The following is a 17,854-nucleotide window of genomic DNA, read 5'->3' on the forward strand; positions in this document are numbered from 1 at the left end:
TTGGTTTGTTCTGAATGTTTGTACGGAACCCAACATCATTATCAGGAAGTGAAGGGCGGTGGTTGAGAAAAAGAGCAGCATCGGGCTAGCTGACAAGTATCGGGTTGTTGTCAGGTAAGGCTGTGTTTTAATCTCCTTTTTCTGTATATTACAGTTACTTACATTATACGTGTTTTGCTATTAGGACACCACACAGCTGGTAAGTTACCAATATTAAAGGCGTATATCTGATTAACAATGCTGTCGTGCCATTTTGCTTGTATGGTTGATTGCACTGAAAACACTGCTAACGTTAACTGTTAGCTGCGCGGCTAATCACTTTATGGCTAAAACCAAATCGGTTGATATTACATGTGTATTTTTGACTTATTTTAATTGTTATCTTAATAAAGGTAAACATCTACCTGTGAACATGGGTAACTTCCGCGTCTGCTCGGTGTTAACGTTCACAGCTGTCTGCACAGTAATTTAACTCAAGCTAGGCCGCAAACCATTAAGGCTGTGTACGTACTTAATAATAATGCGGTAGGAGTTGTGATAAGATGGTCCTCAAACTATGAAATTTCCGCCCATATGATGCAAAAAAAAACAGATCCTGTAAATAATAATAACTTAGTATATTTTGAGAAAGCTTCTCTTTGTGTTGAGATACTTGCTAATTTTAAGATTCTATCATTTTCAGATGCTAAGTAAGAACGGTTCTCATTAAACGTTATAACGTTACAGGAGTTTCTTTTGTTTGTTTTTTCATCACACTGCCTGAAATGGGCTTCCATATTAAAAACAATTTAACGTGAGGATAAGTTGGTTTTGTTTAACTATTGATTTGTACGGGTTGTGCGCACAAACAAAGCAAATGCCACCATAACGTTAGCCTTTTCTTTTTATTAGGAACACATTTTATACCTGATACATTTTTTTTTTTTTTTTTTTTTTTTTTTAATTACCAGTCTCCTAAATAATAGTTAGCTCACCATATTGACAGTGTCTCAATACAAAGCCAAATTGTACACCGTACTTGTTGAGTCCATTTTCCATCAACACCCAGTGGCAAAAATACAGTGTCAACATAAAGATGTGAATGTAGACAGTTTAAGTCTTCATTCAAGACATTGCCTGATAAGGGCATCTGTCCTCACATCAGTAGTTCTCTGGCTGTCCGTAAAGGCAGGGAGCTGTTCAACCTAGAAAGAAGGGGAACATTTCCATTTATAGCCCAGTGAGGGACACCACACTGGGGAATCACTGCCAGAGAATTAAAATACCCTGCAACTGAGTTGTAGGCACAAATGACGACCTCTTATTTTGAGTAACAGCATGATCCATGTTACCTTTGATCAAATTGTCTCTCTGTGTGTCATCATTGTCTGTTATCTTGCCTTTTGTCTTGTTCCTCTGTCCCTATTGTTGTCTGTTTACACTGATTTGATTGTTTGTCTTAAGGAGTAAGCGCCTAGCTGTCATAATGCCTGGCTGTGGGATGTATAATCTAACATGTATATATTTATTTACATAGGTAAAAAAAAAAGTCAAAATGTCTAGCAAAAGAGCAAAGGGAAAGACCACGAAGAAGCGCCCTCAGCGTGCAACTTCCAATGTCTTCGCCATGTTTGACCAGTCTCAGATTCAGGAGTTCAAGGAGGCCTTTAACATGATTGACCAAAACCGTGATGGGTTTGTGGACAAAGAGGACCTTCACGACATGCTGGCCTCACTGGGTAAGTAGAAGAGTCTCTTTAGTCTGTTTTTACTTCAGGATGAGCTGAACCAACAAGTCTGTAAACTGTTAGCGGTTATGCACTTAACTCATGCTGGTCTGCACCTACATCTCTTTCCAGTTTGCTGTTTTTAAACTAGTTTCATCAGTTGTTAATGTCACTTCTGTACTCGAAACCCTTCAGACTAAGTGCATATACCCGTCTTTTTATTTTATTTTTTTTTAATAGGGAAAAATCCAACTGATGAGTACCTGGAGGCCATGATGATGGAAGCTCCTGGACCCATTAACTTCACCATGTTCCTCACCATGTTTGGGGAGAAGCTCAATGGCACAGACCCTGAGGATGTGATCAGGAATGCATTTGCTTGCTTCGATGAGGAGGGGACAGGTACATTTTGACAGTTGTAATTTCTTTCCTGTTATACACACAAGAATCCTAGTTTGCCCTAATAAATACCTGGCCATTTTCCTCTCTGAGCCTTAAAATAAGATGTGAATTTTACTTTGCTTGTTTTGTTTTTTGTTCCAATTTTTTTTTTATTTTTATTTTTTTTTTTATAAAAGCACTTTGAATTACAGCTATATTTGACAGATAGTTACCTTGCCTAAAACAATCCAGCTTCAAGTCAAATGGTTTCTCAAAGATGGTAATGCTATCATTGCAAGCAAAAGAAAATTCTTCAGGACAATGTTTATTCTGTAAACCTTATCTGATTTTGACCCTCAGGTGTCATCCAGGAAGAATACCTCAGAGAGCTGCTCACAACAATGGGTGACCGCTTTACAGATGAGGAGGTGGACGAGCTCTTCAGGGAGGCCCCGATCGACAAGAAAAGCAACTTCAACTACGTGGAGTTCACACGCATCCTAAAGCATGGTGCCAAGGACAAGGACGATTAAAGAGCCACTTTCAGCCTGTTCGCCTCTTCCGTCAGTTAGATCACCATGCTGCATGTCTCAACTCTCCAATATAAACCCAATTTTAAACAAACCAAAGCAATAACTATCCACTGTTTGCTGTGAACTTCCAGTACTGCCAAATGTACACACCTCTAATGAGAAGGAAAAATGTAATTGGTTGTAAAAATGCTTTTTCCTTTCATGAAAAGATGTGAGGTGGCAGCATCTTGGAAACTCTAAGGGATAAGTCTTTGCTATTCATTTGATCAGGTTTAGTTGAATTTTTACATTTTATAATATAAACTTTCTAAATAAAGTCTTCTATCAAGTTGTATTTTGCTGACTGTTTCACTTCCATAAATGACAACTGAAATACGTGTTGCTTTATTCTCTTTATTTTTTCTGTGGCATAACTAAAATGCTAAAGCACTTTTTTTTTTTTTTGTGTGTGCTTTTCAAGTCTTCACAAGTCAACTCCCTCACAAAATTCATTCGTGTGCTGACTAGCACTAGCTGAATTCTTTCTTGGGGGGTGAAAAAAAGGCAAATGCACAGTTAACAGAAATACAGTCTACACTGAAAACTAGGGTGCATTTTGTCAGATGGTTAAATTCAACCTGAGAAACAATCCCATGATTACCTTCAGGGGACCTTAAAACCCCCTATTTAACAGACAAGCATAATAAAGGTAATCCCATCCTATAACTGTGTCGGGGTGCAATTTAATTTAGCAGCAGTAAACAGTTTATTAATGCCAAAACTTGAATGAGGAAAGAGTTTATAAACTTTTGAGGGCACTTGATGTCCATGGAAGGTTTTAACTGTGCCCTGTAGTGGATCAAGTCACGCTGCACAGTCACATTTCAGTCTAAACTACCAGGATAAGTGCTATTGAAAAGGGCTTTTAATAGCATACTAGTATTAGATATTTAAGAACATTCAATTAAATGACTATCAATCCCACAAGGGGCAGTTAGTTAGGTGCAGCTACTGACAACACACACATAGCACATAAGCCTACATATAGGCCTAAACCCTAGAGAGCAGACTATCAAAAAATAGAAAAATGTTTTAATAAAATACTATATTATGACTTGATATTTATGACCTACTATGCTATATAAACATACTATAGTATACTATACTATTTGACATTTTTATAAAATACTATGACTCCTGAGGCATATTATACAATGACTTTTTTATGAAAATGTATGACATAGCCTACTATATATACTATGACTATGAACATAGGGATGCTCATAAGTGTACCTGGTACCAGAGCACCCTAGGCCGAAGGTCAATGATCGATTTTATAATCGTTTCATCTGATCTGAGGCTGTATGTTTTGGACACTGGTGAAGAGAGGGGCAGAGCTGTCAACCGATCACCATCTGGTGGTGAGTTGAGTCAGGGGGTGGGGGAAGACTCTGGACAGACCTGGTAAGCCCAAACGGGTAGTGCGGGTAAATTGGGAACGTCTGGAGGAGGCCCCTGTCCAACGGACTTGCATCACTGTGGAGGCTCGGGGCATTGAACCCGAGTGGACAATGTTCAAAGTTTCCATTGCTGAAGCTGCGGCGAGGAGCTGTGGTCTTAGGGTCTTAGGTGCCTCAAGGGGCGGTAACCCACGAACACCGTGGTGGACACCGGTGGTCAGGGAAGCCGTCCGACTGAAGAAGGAGTCTTTCCGGGATATGGTATCCTAGAGGACTCCGGAGGCAGTTGCAGGGTACCGAAGGGCTGCAGCTTCTGCCGTGAAAGAGGCAAAGCAGCGGGTGTGGGAGAAGTTTGGAGAAGACATGGAGAAGGACTTTCGGTCGGCACCAAAGTGCTTCTGGAAAACTGTTCGCCACCTCAGGAGGGGGAAGCGGGGAACCATCCAAGCTGTGTACAGTAAGGATGGGACATTGTTGACCTCAACTGAGGAGGTAATAGGGCGGTGGAAGGAGCATTTTGAGGAACTCCTGAATCCGACTAATACACCCTCTGTGTTAGAGGCAGAGCTGGAGGATGACGGGGGATTGTCGTCGATTTCCCGGGCGGAAGTCACTGATGTAGTCAAACAACTCCACAGTGGCAAAGCCCGGGGATTGATGAGATCCGCCCAGAAATGCTCAAGGCTCTGGGTGTGGAGGGGCTGTCCTGGTTGACACGCCTTCAACATTGCGTGGAAGTCTGGAACAGTGCCAAAGGAGTGGCAGACTGGGGTGGTGGTTCCCCTTTTTTAAAAGGGGACCAGAGGGTGTGCCAATTACAGGGGTATCACACTTCTCAGCCTCCCTGGTAAAGTCTACCCCAAGGTGCTGGAAAGGAGGGTTCGGGCCGATAGTCGAACCTCAGGTTGAGGAGGAACAAGCGGATTCCGTCCTGGTCGTGGAACAACGGACCAGCTCTTCACTCGCAAGGATCCTGGAGGGAGCCCGGGGAGTATGCCCAACCGGTCTCCATGTGTTTTGTGGATTTGGAGAAGGCGTATGACCGGGTCCCCGGAGAGATACTGTGGGAGGTGCTGCGGGAGTATGGGGTGAGGGGGTCTCTACTCAGGGCCATCCAATCTTGTACACAACCAAAGTGAGAGCTGTGTCCGGGTTCTCGGCAGTAAGTCGGACTCGTTTCAGGTGAGGGTGGCCTCCGCCCAGGGCTGCGCTTTGTCACCAATCCTGTTTGTAATATTTATGGACAGGATATCGGTGCGAAGTTGGGGTGGGGAGGGGTTGCAGTTCGGTGGGCTGGGGATCTCATCGCTGCTTTTGCAGATGATGTGGTCCTGATGGCATCATCGGCCTGCGACCTTCAGCACTCACTGGATCGGTTCGCGGACCGAAGTGTAGCGGTTGGGATGAGGATCAGCACCTCTAAATCGGAGGCCATGGTTCTCAGCAGGAAACCGATGGAATGCCTTTTCCGGGGTAGGGAATGAGTCCTTACCCGAAGTGAAGGAGTTCAAGTACCTTGGGGTTTTGTTGCGAAAGTGAGGGGACAATGGAGCGGGAGATTGGTCGGAGAATCGGCGCAGGCGGGTGCGGTATTACATTCCATCTATCGCACCGTAGTGACGAAAAGAGAGAGCTGCAGAAGGCAAAGCTCTCGATCTACCGGTCGTTTTTCCTACCCTCACCTATGGTCATGAAGGCTGGGTCATGACCGAAAGAACGAGATCCAGGGTACAAGCGGCCGAAATGGGTTTCCTCAGGAGGGTGGCTGGCGCGTCTCCCTTAGAGATAGGGTGAGAAGCTCAGTCATCCGTGAGGAGCTCGGAGTAGAGCCGCTTGCTCGCGTCGAAAGGAGCCAGTTGAGGTGGTTCGGGCATCTAGTAAGGATGCCCCCTGGGCGCCTCCCTAGGGAGGTGTTCCAGGCACGTCCAGCTGGGAGGAGGCCTCGGGAAAGACCCAGGACTAGGTGGAGGGATTATATCTCCAACCTGGCCTGGGAACGCCTCGGGATCCCCCAGTCGGAGCTGGTTAATGTTGCTCGGGAAAGGGACCCGCGACCCGACACCGGATAAGCGGACGAAGATGGATGGATGGATGGACTATGAAATTTGTGTGACATAGTAAACAATGACTATATTTTAATGACATACTATATTATGATTTTTTATGATTTTTTTATTACATATACTATGACTATATTTATATGACATACTATAACTTTGTTAGGACATACTTTTGACTTTTGGTGACATTTATAAGACATACTATCCTATGACTTTTTATAATTTATGACATACTATCCTATGACATTTTTATGACATACTATCCTATGACCTTTGATGATATTTTTATGACATACTGTTGTATGACTTTTTATGATATTTTTATGACATACTAGAGTACAACCTTTTATGAAACGTTATGACATACTATACTATGACTTTTTTATATTTTATGACATACTATACTATGACTTTTCATGATATTTGTATGGCTTACTATCCTATGACTTTTTATTTTTATGACATACCATACAATTACATTTTATATTTTTATTTTTATAACATACTATACTATGACTTTTTTTTCGACAGTTTTTCTGACGTTTTTTTTGACATAGTATGTCAAAAAATCACTTTTGTCGACATGGTATAGTATGACTTTTTTCCCCTTTTTTTGACACACTGTACCATGACTTTTTTCGACATACTATAATATGAATTTTATCGACATAATATACTATGACTTTATTCCACTTTTTTCGACACACTTAACTATGACTTTTTTAATGAATTTTTCGACATAGTACTATGACTTTTTGATGACTTTTTCAACATACTATAGGATGACTTTTTTTTTGATATACTGTACTATGACTTTTTTCCACCTTTTTCAACATACTATATCATGACTTTTTTCCACCTTTTTCAACATACTATACTAGGACTTTTTTACAACTTTTTTCGACATACTATATACTAGGACTTTTTTCCACATACTATATCAATACTTTTTTTGACATACTATACTCTGACTTTATTCCACTTTTTTCGACACACTATACTATGAAATTTTTCCACTTTTTTCGACTTACTATACCATGACTTTTTTAAACATACTATAGTATGACTTTTTTTCCACCTTTGTCGACATACTATACTATGACTTTTTTCGACATACAGTACAATGACTTTTTCCGACTTTTTTTTACATACTGTACGGTCTTTATTTGACATACTATACTATGACTTTTTTCGACATACTGTACTATGACTTTTTTTGACATACTATACTATGACTTTATACTATAGCCTACTATGACTTTTTTCGACATACTATACTATGACTTTTTTCAACATACTATAGTATGACTTTTTTTCCCACTTTTGTCGACATACTATACTATGACTTTATTTGACATACAGTACAATTACTTTTTTCGACATACTATAGTATGACTTTTTTAGACTTTTTTTTACATACTATACGGTCTTTATTCGACATACTATACTATGACCTTTTTTCCACAGTATATTATGACATTTCTCGACATACTATACTAAGACTTTTATCGACATACTATAGTATGACTTTTTCCACTTTTTTCAACATACTATACTACGACTTTTTTTCCCACTCTTTTTCGACATACTATACTGTCTTTTTTCCACTCTTTTCAACATACTATACTATGACTTTTTTCCACTTATTTAGACATATGTCCACTTTTCTCGACATACTATACTATGACTTTTTTCAACATACTATACTATGATTTTGTTTCGATATACTATACTATGACTTTTTCAGTTTTTTTGACATACTATTCTATGACTTCTTAGACACACTATACTAGGATTTTGTTTCGATAAACTATACTATGACCTTTTTATGACTTTTTCGACAAACTATAATATGACTATTTATTATTTTTCGACATTCTATACTAGGACTTTTTTTAACTTTTTATTCAACATACTATACTATGACTTTTTTAACTTTTTTGACATAATATATTATGACTTTTGGACTTCATATTGACATGCTATACTATGACTTTTTATTACTTTTTTCTACATACTATACTATGACTATTTATGACATACCAAACTATGACTTTTTTATACATTTGTCGACATACCATACTATGACCTTTTATTACTTTTTTTTTAATACTATGACTTTTCTTTGTCATTCTATACTTTGACTTTTTTCGATATGCTATAGTATGACTTTATGAATTTTTTACATACTTTACTATGACTTTTTTCATATACAGAAATGAGGAAAGAAAACAGGATTACATAAATTTCTTTAATGAAAAGTTATGCATTACATGAATACTTAAGTTAATGAAATGAACAATATTTAACTTGTTATCCTTATTCATTATTTAGTACATCAGTTAGACCCTTTGGTCCATCTAAATCAGCTCAGATTCAAAAGTGTATCTTAAGATAAGATATAATGATGCACCAGATTCAAGACAAATATCTTGTGATTTTATATCATCTTTAATACAAGTGGACATGTGGTTTTCCGACCCCAAATCATTTAAAATTACACATGAAATAACCTGATTGCATAAATGTGAAATAGATGTCAATGACTATGACAAAAAACTGTTTTGAAATGTATTTGAAAAAATAAATGTTGTCACGGGATGTTCTTCTTGTTTTTTTGCAACAGTGTCAATACTGTGCAACACCTCCACTCCACCAACACAAAACAAAGAATATGAAAAGAATAGAAATGGATAATGAGAAGATAAATTGTGATCTTAGGTGTTTCAGAGAATATTATGAATGATGACAGCATGAAGACTATTTTCATTAAGAACTCCTTCAGTGACAGTAGTTTAACAGAGAGTTTCTGTAACAGCAATCCAAAACCAGAGTTTTTGTTCTCTTTTTTCCCAGCTGTCGAAAAAGTCCAAAAAAGTCATAGTATAGTATGTCGTAACAAAATCATAGGAGTTCTAAAATATGTCTTAAAAATATGCAAAAAGCCATAGTATAGTATGTCATACAAATATCATAAAAAGTCATCGTATTGTATTTCATAAAAGAAAAATCATAGTAAAGATTGTCATAAAAATATAAAAAGTAATAATGTAGTATGTCATTAAAATATAAAATCATAGTATAGTAATATGTCATAAAATATAAAAAGTTATAGGATAGTATGTTATAAAAATATCACAAAAGTATACCATTAAAATATAAAAAGTAATAGTATAGTATGTCATAACAAAGTCATAGGAAGCCTTTGATAAAAAAATCTATTAAATCAAAAATATAATTAGACATTAAAAGTAGTATATAATAGTATGTCATAAAAAATTATATATTGTATGTCATAAAAAGTCCTTAAAAGTCATAGTATAGTATGTCATAAATACTACGCATTTTTACCATGTTTTTTTTTTACCTTTTTGAGTTGGATTACGCAGTTTTTAAATGGGTTATATACAGGCTTCAAAATTTACTTTTTCGTCTACCAGCCAAATGGCAAAAAAGGTGAATGTTCAAATATTTCCAGCCACTCAATAGATTACCATTTGGTATTTTGGCTGGTGAGTGATGCAAATCTACCAGCCAGTTGCATGTTTCACCAGCATTTGGCTGGTAAACGGTGCTAATTTTGAACCCTGGTTATATATCCCCATACCAACCATAGACTGTGGTCCGAACGAAAGTTTCTAAGTGAAACTGGGTTGCCTTCATTTGCTGTCGCTAAAAATAGGATTTACACCTGAGGCGCATAACGTCCATCAAAAGCTAAAAAGGTCAATAAAATGACTTATGGTCATAGATATATCTATGGATATATAGATACCTAACCGGCCCTAAACTTAACCTTAACCCTAACCATAAGCAGTGCCTCCCAACGGTGCCTTCCAGGCAGCGCTGCCTGGAAGGCACCGTTGGGGGCAAAAAACACCGATAAACCCGTATATCTCAGTTCATTAATTGGGATGTAAAATTTGAGCTGCGAAAATCATGGGAGCGGTTTAGGCTACGTAAAATGTATGCGTTAAACACCTCTCTCTCTTCTGTCCCATGGATGTATTAGTTCTGTCCCCGTGGAGGAATACCTTTAGGTGGTCTAGTTTAATTCCGAACAAAACACTGGATTGAGCCATACAACTACCGAAAAACGAGGTTCCCTGAACGCCTCACGATCCCTTGGAACCACGTTAGGACAGCATCTTCGCTGTCACCGGTTCTGTGACCCTGTGTAGTTGTCGGAATGTCCAGGTATGAATTTTGCCGGTTTCATCTTGTCATTTCTTATTTATTTGTCTCTCTGAACCTAGCCGTCAGCCTTTAAAACAGAGCGGTGTGACTCTTCTAGACTAGACAGCAAGCTAGCCGCTAAGTAGCTAACGTTAGCTAACAGCAACCTCAAGGTTGGGTAACGTTAGTTAACTGTCAGGAAGGAGGGATCTGAGTACTTAAATTGCTAGTAGTTCTGTTCTCTGATTTTGTTACATGGTGTGAATATGTGCCATGTCCTCAAGTAAACCCTTTAAAACAGTTTCTTGTTGTTGTTTTTTTAAGTTTTTGTTGTTCATTGTTTCAGCTGGGTCTGAAGAGTCCTGGTGCAGGGTTATGGCTCTGAAGCTGATCCAGAGATGTCCGCTTCTCGGGCAGATCGTGATTCAACGATACCCTCCTGTTGGATCCGTGTGCACCACCAGGCTCCTGAGTATCAGCAGTCAAGGTCTACCCTTATGTGTAGCCTGCCTGTGTACCTCAGCCATTCGGAGACAGTGCAGCAAAAAGCTCCAGTCGGACTGCGGGATAAGAAGCCTGACCACCATCGTGAAGGAGCCGTCCTTCGTCGCTAGCAGCTCTGTAGGACTCCACAGAGATTCAGGCCCTCGGTTCCGTTTGACCCAGCTGCACCGGCCCACAGCTGCAGAGGAGCAGGTTTTCCAGCAGCGTCTAGGGAGCTGCTCCTCTTCCCGGCAGGTCTTCACACTGCTGCGCACAGTGGAGATCATCTCTGACACCATGGCTGCAGCAGCACTTCACCGTGTGGCCGACCTGGAGCAGGAGGGTAACTCTTTGAAGGACCCTACAGTGCTGGAGAAGGACACCATCAGAGCTCTGTGCTTCCAGCTGGAGCAGGACTCTGGGCGTCTGACGGATGCTGGGCTAGTATCAGCTCTCCTTGCTTGCACTCGCCTCTTCTTGGATCCTTGGAGCACGCTGATGGTACGGCTGGTGTCTGAGAGCCAAGAGAGGCTAGACAGAGGGCAGATGAGTGTAGGGCAGCTGTGTACCCTGGGCCAGGCGATGCTGGCTGTGGGGGGTCCTGGCTGTGTGATGCTGGAGCAGGTGATGGAGCAAATCCAGAAGCAGGAGCCTGCCAAGTGGAGCCTAGCAGATCTCATCGCTGCTTATAGATTTCTGCAAGGTGGAGTGGGTGAATATGGAAAATTCCGCAATCTGCTGAACGCCATGCACACCCACGCCGTGAGGGTCACTTCCCGCATGGATCCCCCTGCTGTCAGTGGGCTGCTCAGTGCTCTTGTGACCCTGAACCAGACGCAGGCCATGCCTCTTGTGATCAATCTTTGTAAGCAGGCTGTACGGCATGTACCTCACTTCACTGATGAGGAGCTCACAATTGTGCTTGGGGCCCTAATGCACTTTGGTCACAGCGATCATTACTTTGTGGAGGCGATGGAAAGGTATGTGCCCACTATGGCCTTCACCTCCCACCCAGAAACAGTTACCAAGGTGGCTCAGTTCTTTGGTCGGAGGAACATCCTGTCCCCGACTGTGTTTGATGCTGTTGCAGAGAGCTTTGTGTACAGAGCAGACGACTACAGCACCAGCCAGGTAGCCAGGCAGATCATGGCTCTCGGAAAACTCGGCTACCTTCCTCCCAACGCTGGCGAGGTATTCAGGAAAGTTGAAACCATCCTGCGTACACGCTTTTCACACTTTCAGCCCCGAACGCTGCTTAACCTCCTCCACTCATGCACCCTGGTGGAGAGGTTCCCTGTTAATTTTGTATCCAAAGTTTTCAGCAGTTACTTCCTCCAGCAACTGCAAGGTAAAACATCCTGTCAAGACACTTGCAATATTTATAACCTTTCCACAAACAAATAATTGTCTGATGTTGCATGTATTGTGTGTTTATCTTGCAATTCAGCTATAATTTTGTCATTCTGATTGTCCATACAGTCATTTTACTATGTTGGTCTATTATCTACTATTTTGGGGGAGTTTTTTCTCTTGAGGCAAATTTGTGATTTGTGAAATTGGGCTATATAGATACAATTGACTAAAATAAAAACATTGAATGTGCTCCAGAGCAGGGCACAGGAATGGACCGGATAGTCCTGGCACAGCTGACCCAGCTCTACATGACTCTGAAGTTGGAGTGTCCTTTCTATGAGGTAGATACTATGCCAAGAATAATGCAAAAGTCAGAAACCTGAATACACACCCTCTTACTTAACATGTCATCAGTATGTGAGGTTCAGTGCATTCCAGTTATCTGTGATAAAACCTGTACAAGTGACTTTCTGCATTTTACCATAATGACTGTAGAACAACACAAACCAGATGCAAACCTGTTGGGTTCGAATTTCCAGTTGCAATAATAAAAGGCATTGTATCTTGAAGCACTCAAGTTTGAATCACGTGCATCTACCATGTGGTTTGGTACAGATGCCCATGTTTTTTTTTTTATTCTGAAGGCTGAGACCAAAACAGATATTGTACATCAGACTCCACTGTAGCTTTCCTGAAAATGTTATTTTGGTTAGTGGTTCACAAGAAATCAGAAATAAGTACTTGTGGATTTAGTTGTAAAGTAGGAATTTAAGACAATGGCTATGCAATACTTGCAGAGTGTTAACGTATTTGTGTTCCTTCACACCTTCTGTCGTCTCCTCAGGGTCCCAGGCTCCTTCCCAAGTACCGCGTCAAGTCTTTCCTCATGTCTGGACGCTCTCTTGAGACGCCAGTGGACGCACATCTGTACAACTCTGTGAAAAACGGGCTGGTGGATTTGCTAGGGGCTCGTTCATACTTTGGATCCAAAGTTCTCACACCGTACTGCTACACACTCGGTAATATAAGAGCTGTTAATCTCTTAAAGGATTCCAGTAGTCTACCTAAATGGGCTTAACTTTTTTTTTTTTGTTCTTGTAGATGTGGAGATAAAACTTGATGAAGAGGGATATGTGCTGCCTGCCAGTCATATTGATGAAGTATACAAAAGGTAATAGTAATATATTTCACAAGGTTGCTAGCTTGTTGATGTACTAAATTTTAGAGCTGGAGCGTTTTAACACATTGCACTGTCGTGTGTTGCAGGATAGCTCTTTGTATTGATGGACAAAAGAGGTTCACTACAAACACGAGGCAGCTACTTGGAAAAGAGGCTATCAAGCAGCGACATCTGAGGCTTCTGGGATATGAAGTTGTTCAGGTTAGGCCTACATCTTCACATTTATGCTTTAGTGAGTCAGCAATTTGTGTTCTTGGAGCATCTTCTGCCAGATTTTTTATTGCAAAATGTTACATAAAATGCAAGTATCACAAGACCTTGTGACTGTTTTACCCATTTAGTTTTCTGTTAACATGCTCAATCTTTTGTTTTTATAAAATGACTGAATCAGGATTTTTTGCTTCTTTTTTCTAGATTCCTTACTATGAATTTGAAAAACTGCAAAACAAGACCAGTGTTGTGGAGTATCTGCACCAAAGAATCTTCCCTCACACTTACAGGCTGAGCTGGTGATACAAATTAGTATGCTGTGTCATTAAATCAGGGGTCTTTACTTTGGTTGAGCCCTTTCTGGCTTAAAGAAATCAGTATTTATTTTTTCAAATAAATGTAAAAAAAAAAAGTTAAGTTATTGATTATTTTATAGTTAGTTATTGATCACTTCTACATATTTAAGTTGACAATAAAGTGGCATTTGTATAAATACTGACTTTTGAATGACTTCAATTTATTGTTTGAAAAATAAAATTTATTTTGTTCTTGGCGACAAACGCTGCAGAAACTGTACAAAGTTAAGAGAATCCCAATTCAAACAATCACCTCAGATACACATAGAAGCTCACTCATAGAATAATAGTGAACTTTTAATTAAAGATGCCTGAAGTTGTAGTTCATCATTCGTTGCACAGAAGATGTTCTGGTTTTCAATGCTGCACCCTAAGGCTGGGAGTGTCAGTTAGATAAATACAAAAAAAGGCGAAGATACATGTAAAACTAGCACGAGTGTTCGGATTGCTCCTTTATGTAGCAGGAATCTGAGGAAGGCCAAACTCGTCCACCAGGACACCGTCCTGAAACACAAAAAGAAGAATGTCCATTCATGGAAAAAGCCCTTTAAAATAATTATCAAACTCATAAAAAAAACTGAAAAATCCTAAAACTGTGAAGTACCCTGTTGACAGACTTGTCGCCGGGCATGCCCTCTGGGATGGAAGGAGCTGTTGAAGCCTCGTCCAGGTAGGAGCTGTCGTCATCCATCAGGAGCTCGTCTCCCAAAGCATCCAGCTCTGTGGACACACCAACAGTTCAACATAACAGCAAATGGCAGCCATCATTAGCACTATCGCCTCGTGTGAAAGAAGGATCTCGATGACAAAATCATTTTTTTTTTATGAGTAATGGGCATTTAATCATTACTGTTAAAGTATGACCAAAGTCAAATGAGCACTAGAAGCCCTGGAGAAACACTGACACAGAGTGGCTAAAATTACTTTTAATTTTAGTTATAGCATCAAATCATATCTCAGGGCACTTTACAGATTTTACAGAGGTAGGTCTAGGCCACACTATAATTTACAGAGACCCAACAATTCCCCCCAAGAGCATGCAATTGGTATGACGGCGGTGAGGGAAAAACTTCCTTTTAACAGGCAGAAACCCCAGACTGAACCTGGCGCTTGGTGGGCGGCCATCTGCCGCGACCGGTTGGGGATATTACCACAAACATCCCCTCTTCATAAGCTGTACACTGTGTGACTGCTATCTGTACCGCTGCAACAGTGGCCTCAGCATTATATGTTACAGGATATCAATATAGATATAGGTGGTGAAGGCGCAGTGCATATGATACATGTCTTTGGTGTGGGAGATCTGGGTTCGATTCCAACTGCGATACATCAACCAATGTGTCCCTGGTCAAGACACTTAATCCCTAGTTGCTCCAGAGGCAAATTACCTCTGACATATGTAGCAATTGGAAGTCGCTTTGGATAAAAGCGTCAGCTAAATGACATGTAATGTAAAAACCCTGGCATGGAATTATTTTACTGACCTGCTTCCAAGTCGTCGTCATCAATTTCAGGCGTGCCATAGCTTCTTCCCAGCGCCTCCTGGATGTCATTGGCATCCTCCATCATGTCCCCGAGCTCATCCTGAAGATCCTGAATTTTCACATTAATTATTATTAATTAATAATTAATTTGCAATTCATCCATCGACTCTGTAACAAAGACTTTTGTATTGTGCTGAATGCCGTACAAAAGGTTAATGAAGGTCCCACATACTGTCCCAAGCTAACAAACCATCTACCACAGTAACTTCATTGCTAATAAAATGTTCTGGTTGTGCACTTCGAACAGTGTGTGGTACCCTTCATCACTTCTAGTCCACAATAATATTTTTTTGTAGTGTAAATGTTACACTAGGAGGGGAATAGGGGTGTGTTATCTTTAAATATATACACAATTATTTACTGTGACACCATCTTATCAGCTGACATCATTTATCTTAGTTATATATCCTATTGAAGTAAATTCGTAGTCCAAAAATTTTTACCTCAATCTGATCAATTTTCACATGCTTGTATGCCTTCTTCATGTCTTTGAGGCCGATTTTCATGGCATCAACCTGAAAGGAAAAAGCAAATGTTAACAGGAAGACCCATTTTGTTCTGATATTATCTTTCCAGTGGAAGAAAATCATATCTGGTAGATAATTTACTCTCTTACAGTGGTTTTAGTGTCTTTAAGGGTCTGGAGTGTGTAGTTTGTTTGTTCCATGTTAAACGACTGCTGCATGAGGTTATCTCTCTGGCCCTCATACCTGGAAGATATTATGATGAAATAAAGTTTGGTTTTCACAGCAGTTGACGAGAATAACTTTGGTTAATAAGATAAACATTTTAAGCTTTCAAGGTTAAGTTGACTTGTTTAATATTATAAACACTGACTTTGGGAAATAAAAGTACTTACATTCGCTTCTGCTTCAGAACTCTCATAGCTTTTTGCTTGACCATGTTCTAGTAAATGAAAAAATGATTGAGAATGCTTAACAAATGATACCAGCTGATGATCAACACGAAACATGAACTGGACAAAAGTATATAATGAGTATGTTTTGTTTTTACTCATTCTTTGATCGTATAGCTCCTTAAAATTCTGGTGCAGCTGTATTTAACATCTGAGAAGTCTGACTTAATTTATTAAATGAAGAAAATTTGTTTTGTAGAAAATATGTTTACATTTCACACATTACAGACTTGGAAACAGTATAATTTTCATGCCATATCTCATGATACTGAAGGATATCATATTGTTATAATAATGATAGGATCTGTATTTGGTGTTCTTGTGCAAAACTACCGTATTTTATATCATAAAAGTAAAGAATGAGAACTCATTAATTTGTTCTTAAATGTTTCATTTGAATAGCCAACAGTCCACTCACACCCACGTGTCGAGCTCTGCCTTTCCCAGCTTATGTATGTGTTATAATAAAAAGGATACAAGTTTGTGAATGCTCCCTTACTGATATGTGAGTGGAATTTGGTCCGGGCTGGCAGCACCCTAAGGGTTTCAAGAGAAGAGCCCATTCCCTTATTTGATTTACAGCAGCATTAGACAATAAATCTCACCTTTGAGGGCCCATCTCTCATCTTTTTCATCTGGTCCTTGTATTTCACAAGTTCAGCATCTAGTCTGGCAATCTTCTTGTCAGTAGATTCCGCACGAGAATCAACCTTAAAAAAACAGAGATAAGGACATCAACTTCTGATTACTAACGGTACGATAATCTTAAAAATAGGCCTTTCAGAATAAACAGTCAATTTGAACTAATGACTTGCATAGAAAGCTTTAAGTACACATACACTACACAGTAGCTTGTTAAGGCTAATTGAGCACCATTCATAATATCCTGTGCTTCTTCCTTTAGCCCAGTTAGCTAACAAAAGCTCTGCCCAGACGCATAACCTGTATAACTGGTTAATGTCAGCTGTTTCACCGAGAGAGCGACATTGGTTTCTGTTGTATTCCAGTGAAAAAGCTCAAACTCCTGCTCACTATTACATAATGCTGATTCATTACTTAACAGATCAACCAATTGTTTTGGTTAAATATGTTGTTTATCGACCGATACTACCATTAACGTTACATTGTGTTAGGTAAAAACGCCCAGTGATCTAATCATGTCTGCTATCAATATTGCAACAACTATTAACTATAAGGCTTGTTTATAATGACAACATGGCAGATAAATATGGCAAACGGTGGCCTGTTTTTTGCCCATAAAAGTTAGCTAACCCAACCGAGAAGGGATCCATCTTTGTTTACTTTGTTCGAGACAGCGTTCAAAAAGTTACTTTGGGAATGTACTTACGGTTCCTATGCAGTCCGTAAGGTTCGGCGGTGGAGCTTTGGGTGTTCCCCTGCCAAAAATTCGGTTCATTTCGGCAAAAATTAAGGCTTTAACACTTAAAAAAAAAAGCTAAGGTAGCTCACTGTCACCGTCCACCGTCCAGCTGAAGGAAAACACCCGGAAGAGACTG

The 17,854-nt window shown here is 39.8% G+C and overlaps 3 protein-coding genes across 4 annotated transcripts; 2 read left to right on the forward strand and 1 right to left on the reverse strand.

The window, feature by feature from the left end:
• Positions 1–2,995, forward strand: myl12.1 (myosin, light chain 12, genome duplicate 1). 2 transcript variants are annotated; one of them, XM_039790257.1, is made up of 4 exons: positions 1–114; positions 1,517–1,718; positions 1,947–2,108; positions 2,448–2,995. In XM_039790257.1, the coding sequence occupies exons 2-4, from the start codon at positions 1,535–1,537 to the stop codon at positions 2,618–2,620; spliced, it is 519 nt and encodes a 172-aa protein (XP_039646191.1). In that variant the 5' UTR covers positions 1–114; positions 1,517–1,534; the 3' UTR covers positions 2,621–2,995. The 2 variants fall into 2 exon arrangements, with proteins under 2 accessions (XP_039646191.1, XP_039646192.1); XM_039790258.1 differs by having other exon boundaries at positions 14–117; positions 1,519–1,718.
• A 7,145-nt stretch (positions 2,996–10,140) lies between these two features.
• Positions 10,141–14,020, forward strand: fastkd3 (FAST kinase domains 3). Its single transcript, XM_039790627.1, has 7 exons — positions 10,141–10,316; positions 10,642–12,126; positions 12,387–12,472; positions 12,976–13,150; positions 13,233–13,302; positions 13,398–13,512; positions 13,726–14,020. Exons 2-7 carry the CDS (start codon positions 10,671–10,673, stop codon positions 13,822–13,824), a joined length of 2,001 nt encoding a protein of 666 aa, XP_039646561.1. The 5' UTR covers positions 10,141–10,316; positions 10,642–10,670; the 3' UTR covers positions 13,825–14,020.
• A 17-nt stretch (positions 14,021–14,037) lies between these two features.
• On the reverse strand, positions 14,038–17,854 carry chmp5b (charged multivesicular body protein 5b). The gene is made up of 8 exons (XM_039790628.1): positions 17,686–17,854; positions 16,943–17,047; positions 16,281–16,327; positions 16,038–16,131; positions 15,865–15,936; positions 15,362–15,470; positions 14,482–14,597; positions 14,038–14,381 (listed from the first exon to the last, which is right to left on the reverse strand). Exons 1-8 carry the CDS (start codon positions 17,752–17,754, stop codon positions 14,331–14,333), a joined length of 663 nt encoding a protein of 220 aa, XP_039646562.1. The 5' UTR covers positions 17,755–17,854; the 3' UTR covers positions 14,038–14,330.

The sequence above is a fragment of the Perca fluviatilis genome, chromosome 22, assembly GCF_010015445.1.
Source record: "Perca fluviatilis chromosome 22, GENO_Pfluv_1.0, whole genome shotgun sequence".
Lineage (NCBI taxonomy): Eukaryota > Metazoa > Chordata > Actinopteri > Perciformes > Percidae > Perca > Perca fluviatilis.

What these genes read in the sequence shown, in the direction of transcription:
- fastkd3 (XM_039790627.1), top strand. Translation starts at nt 10,671, where the DNA reads ATGGCTCTGAAGCTGATCCAGAGATGTCCGCTTCTCGGGCAGATCGTG. An exon ending in TGGAGTGTCCTTTCTATGAG is followed by an intron (nt 12,473 to 12,975) that starts GTAGATACTATG and finishes TCGTCTCCTCAG; the next exon opens with GGTCCCAGGCTCCTTCCCAA. An exon ending in ATTGATGAAGTATACAAAAG is followed by an intron (nt 13,303 to 13,397) that starts GTAATAGTAATA and finishes CGTGTGTTGCAG; the next exon opens with GATAGCTCTTTGTATTGATG.
- chmp5b (XM_039790628.1), bottom strand. Translation starts at nt 17,754, where the DNA reads ATGAACCGAATTTTTGGCAGGGGAACACCCAAAGCTCCACCGCCGAAC. An exon ending in GTTCTGAAGCAGAAGCGAAT is followed by an intron (nt 16,132 to 16,280) that starts GTAAGTACTTTT and finishes AATATCTTCCAG; the next exon opens with GTATGAGGGCCAGAGAGATA. An exon ending in GCGACAAGTCTGTCAACAGG is followed by an intron (nt 14,382 to 14,481) that starts GTACTTCACAGT and finishes TTTGTGTTTCAG; the next exon opens with GACGGTGTCCTGGTGGACGA.
- myl12.1 (XM_039790257.1), top strand. Translation starts at nt 1,535, where the DNA reads ATGTCTAGCAAAAGAGCAAAGGGAAAGACCACGAAGAAGCGCCCTCAG. An exon ending in CGACATGCTGGCCTCACTGG is followed by an intron (nt 1,719 to 1,946) that starts GTAAGTAGAAGA and finishes TTTTTTTAATAG; the next exon opens with GGAAAAATCCAACTGATGAG. An exon ending in CTTCGATGAGGAGGGGACAG is followed by an intron (nt 2,109 to 2,447) that starts GTACATTTTGAC and finishes TTTGACCCTCAG; the next exon opens with GTGTCATCCAGGAAGAATAC.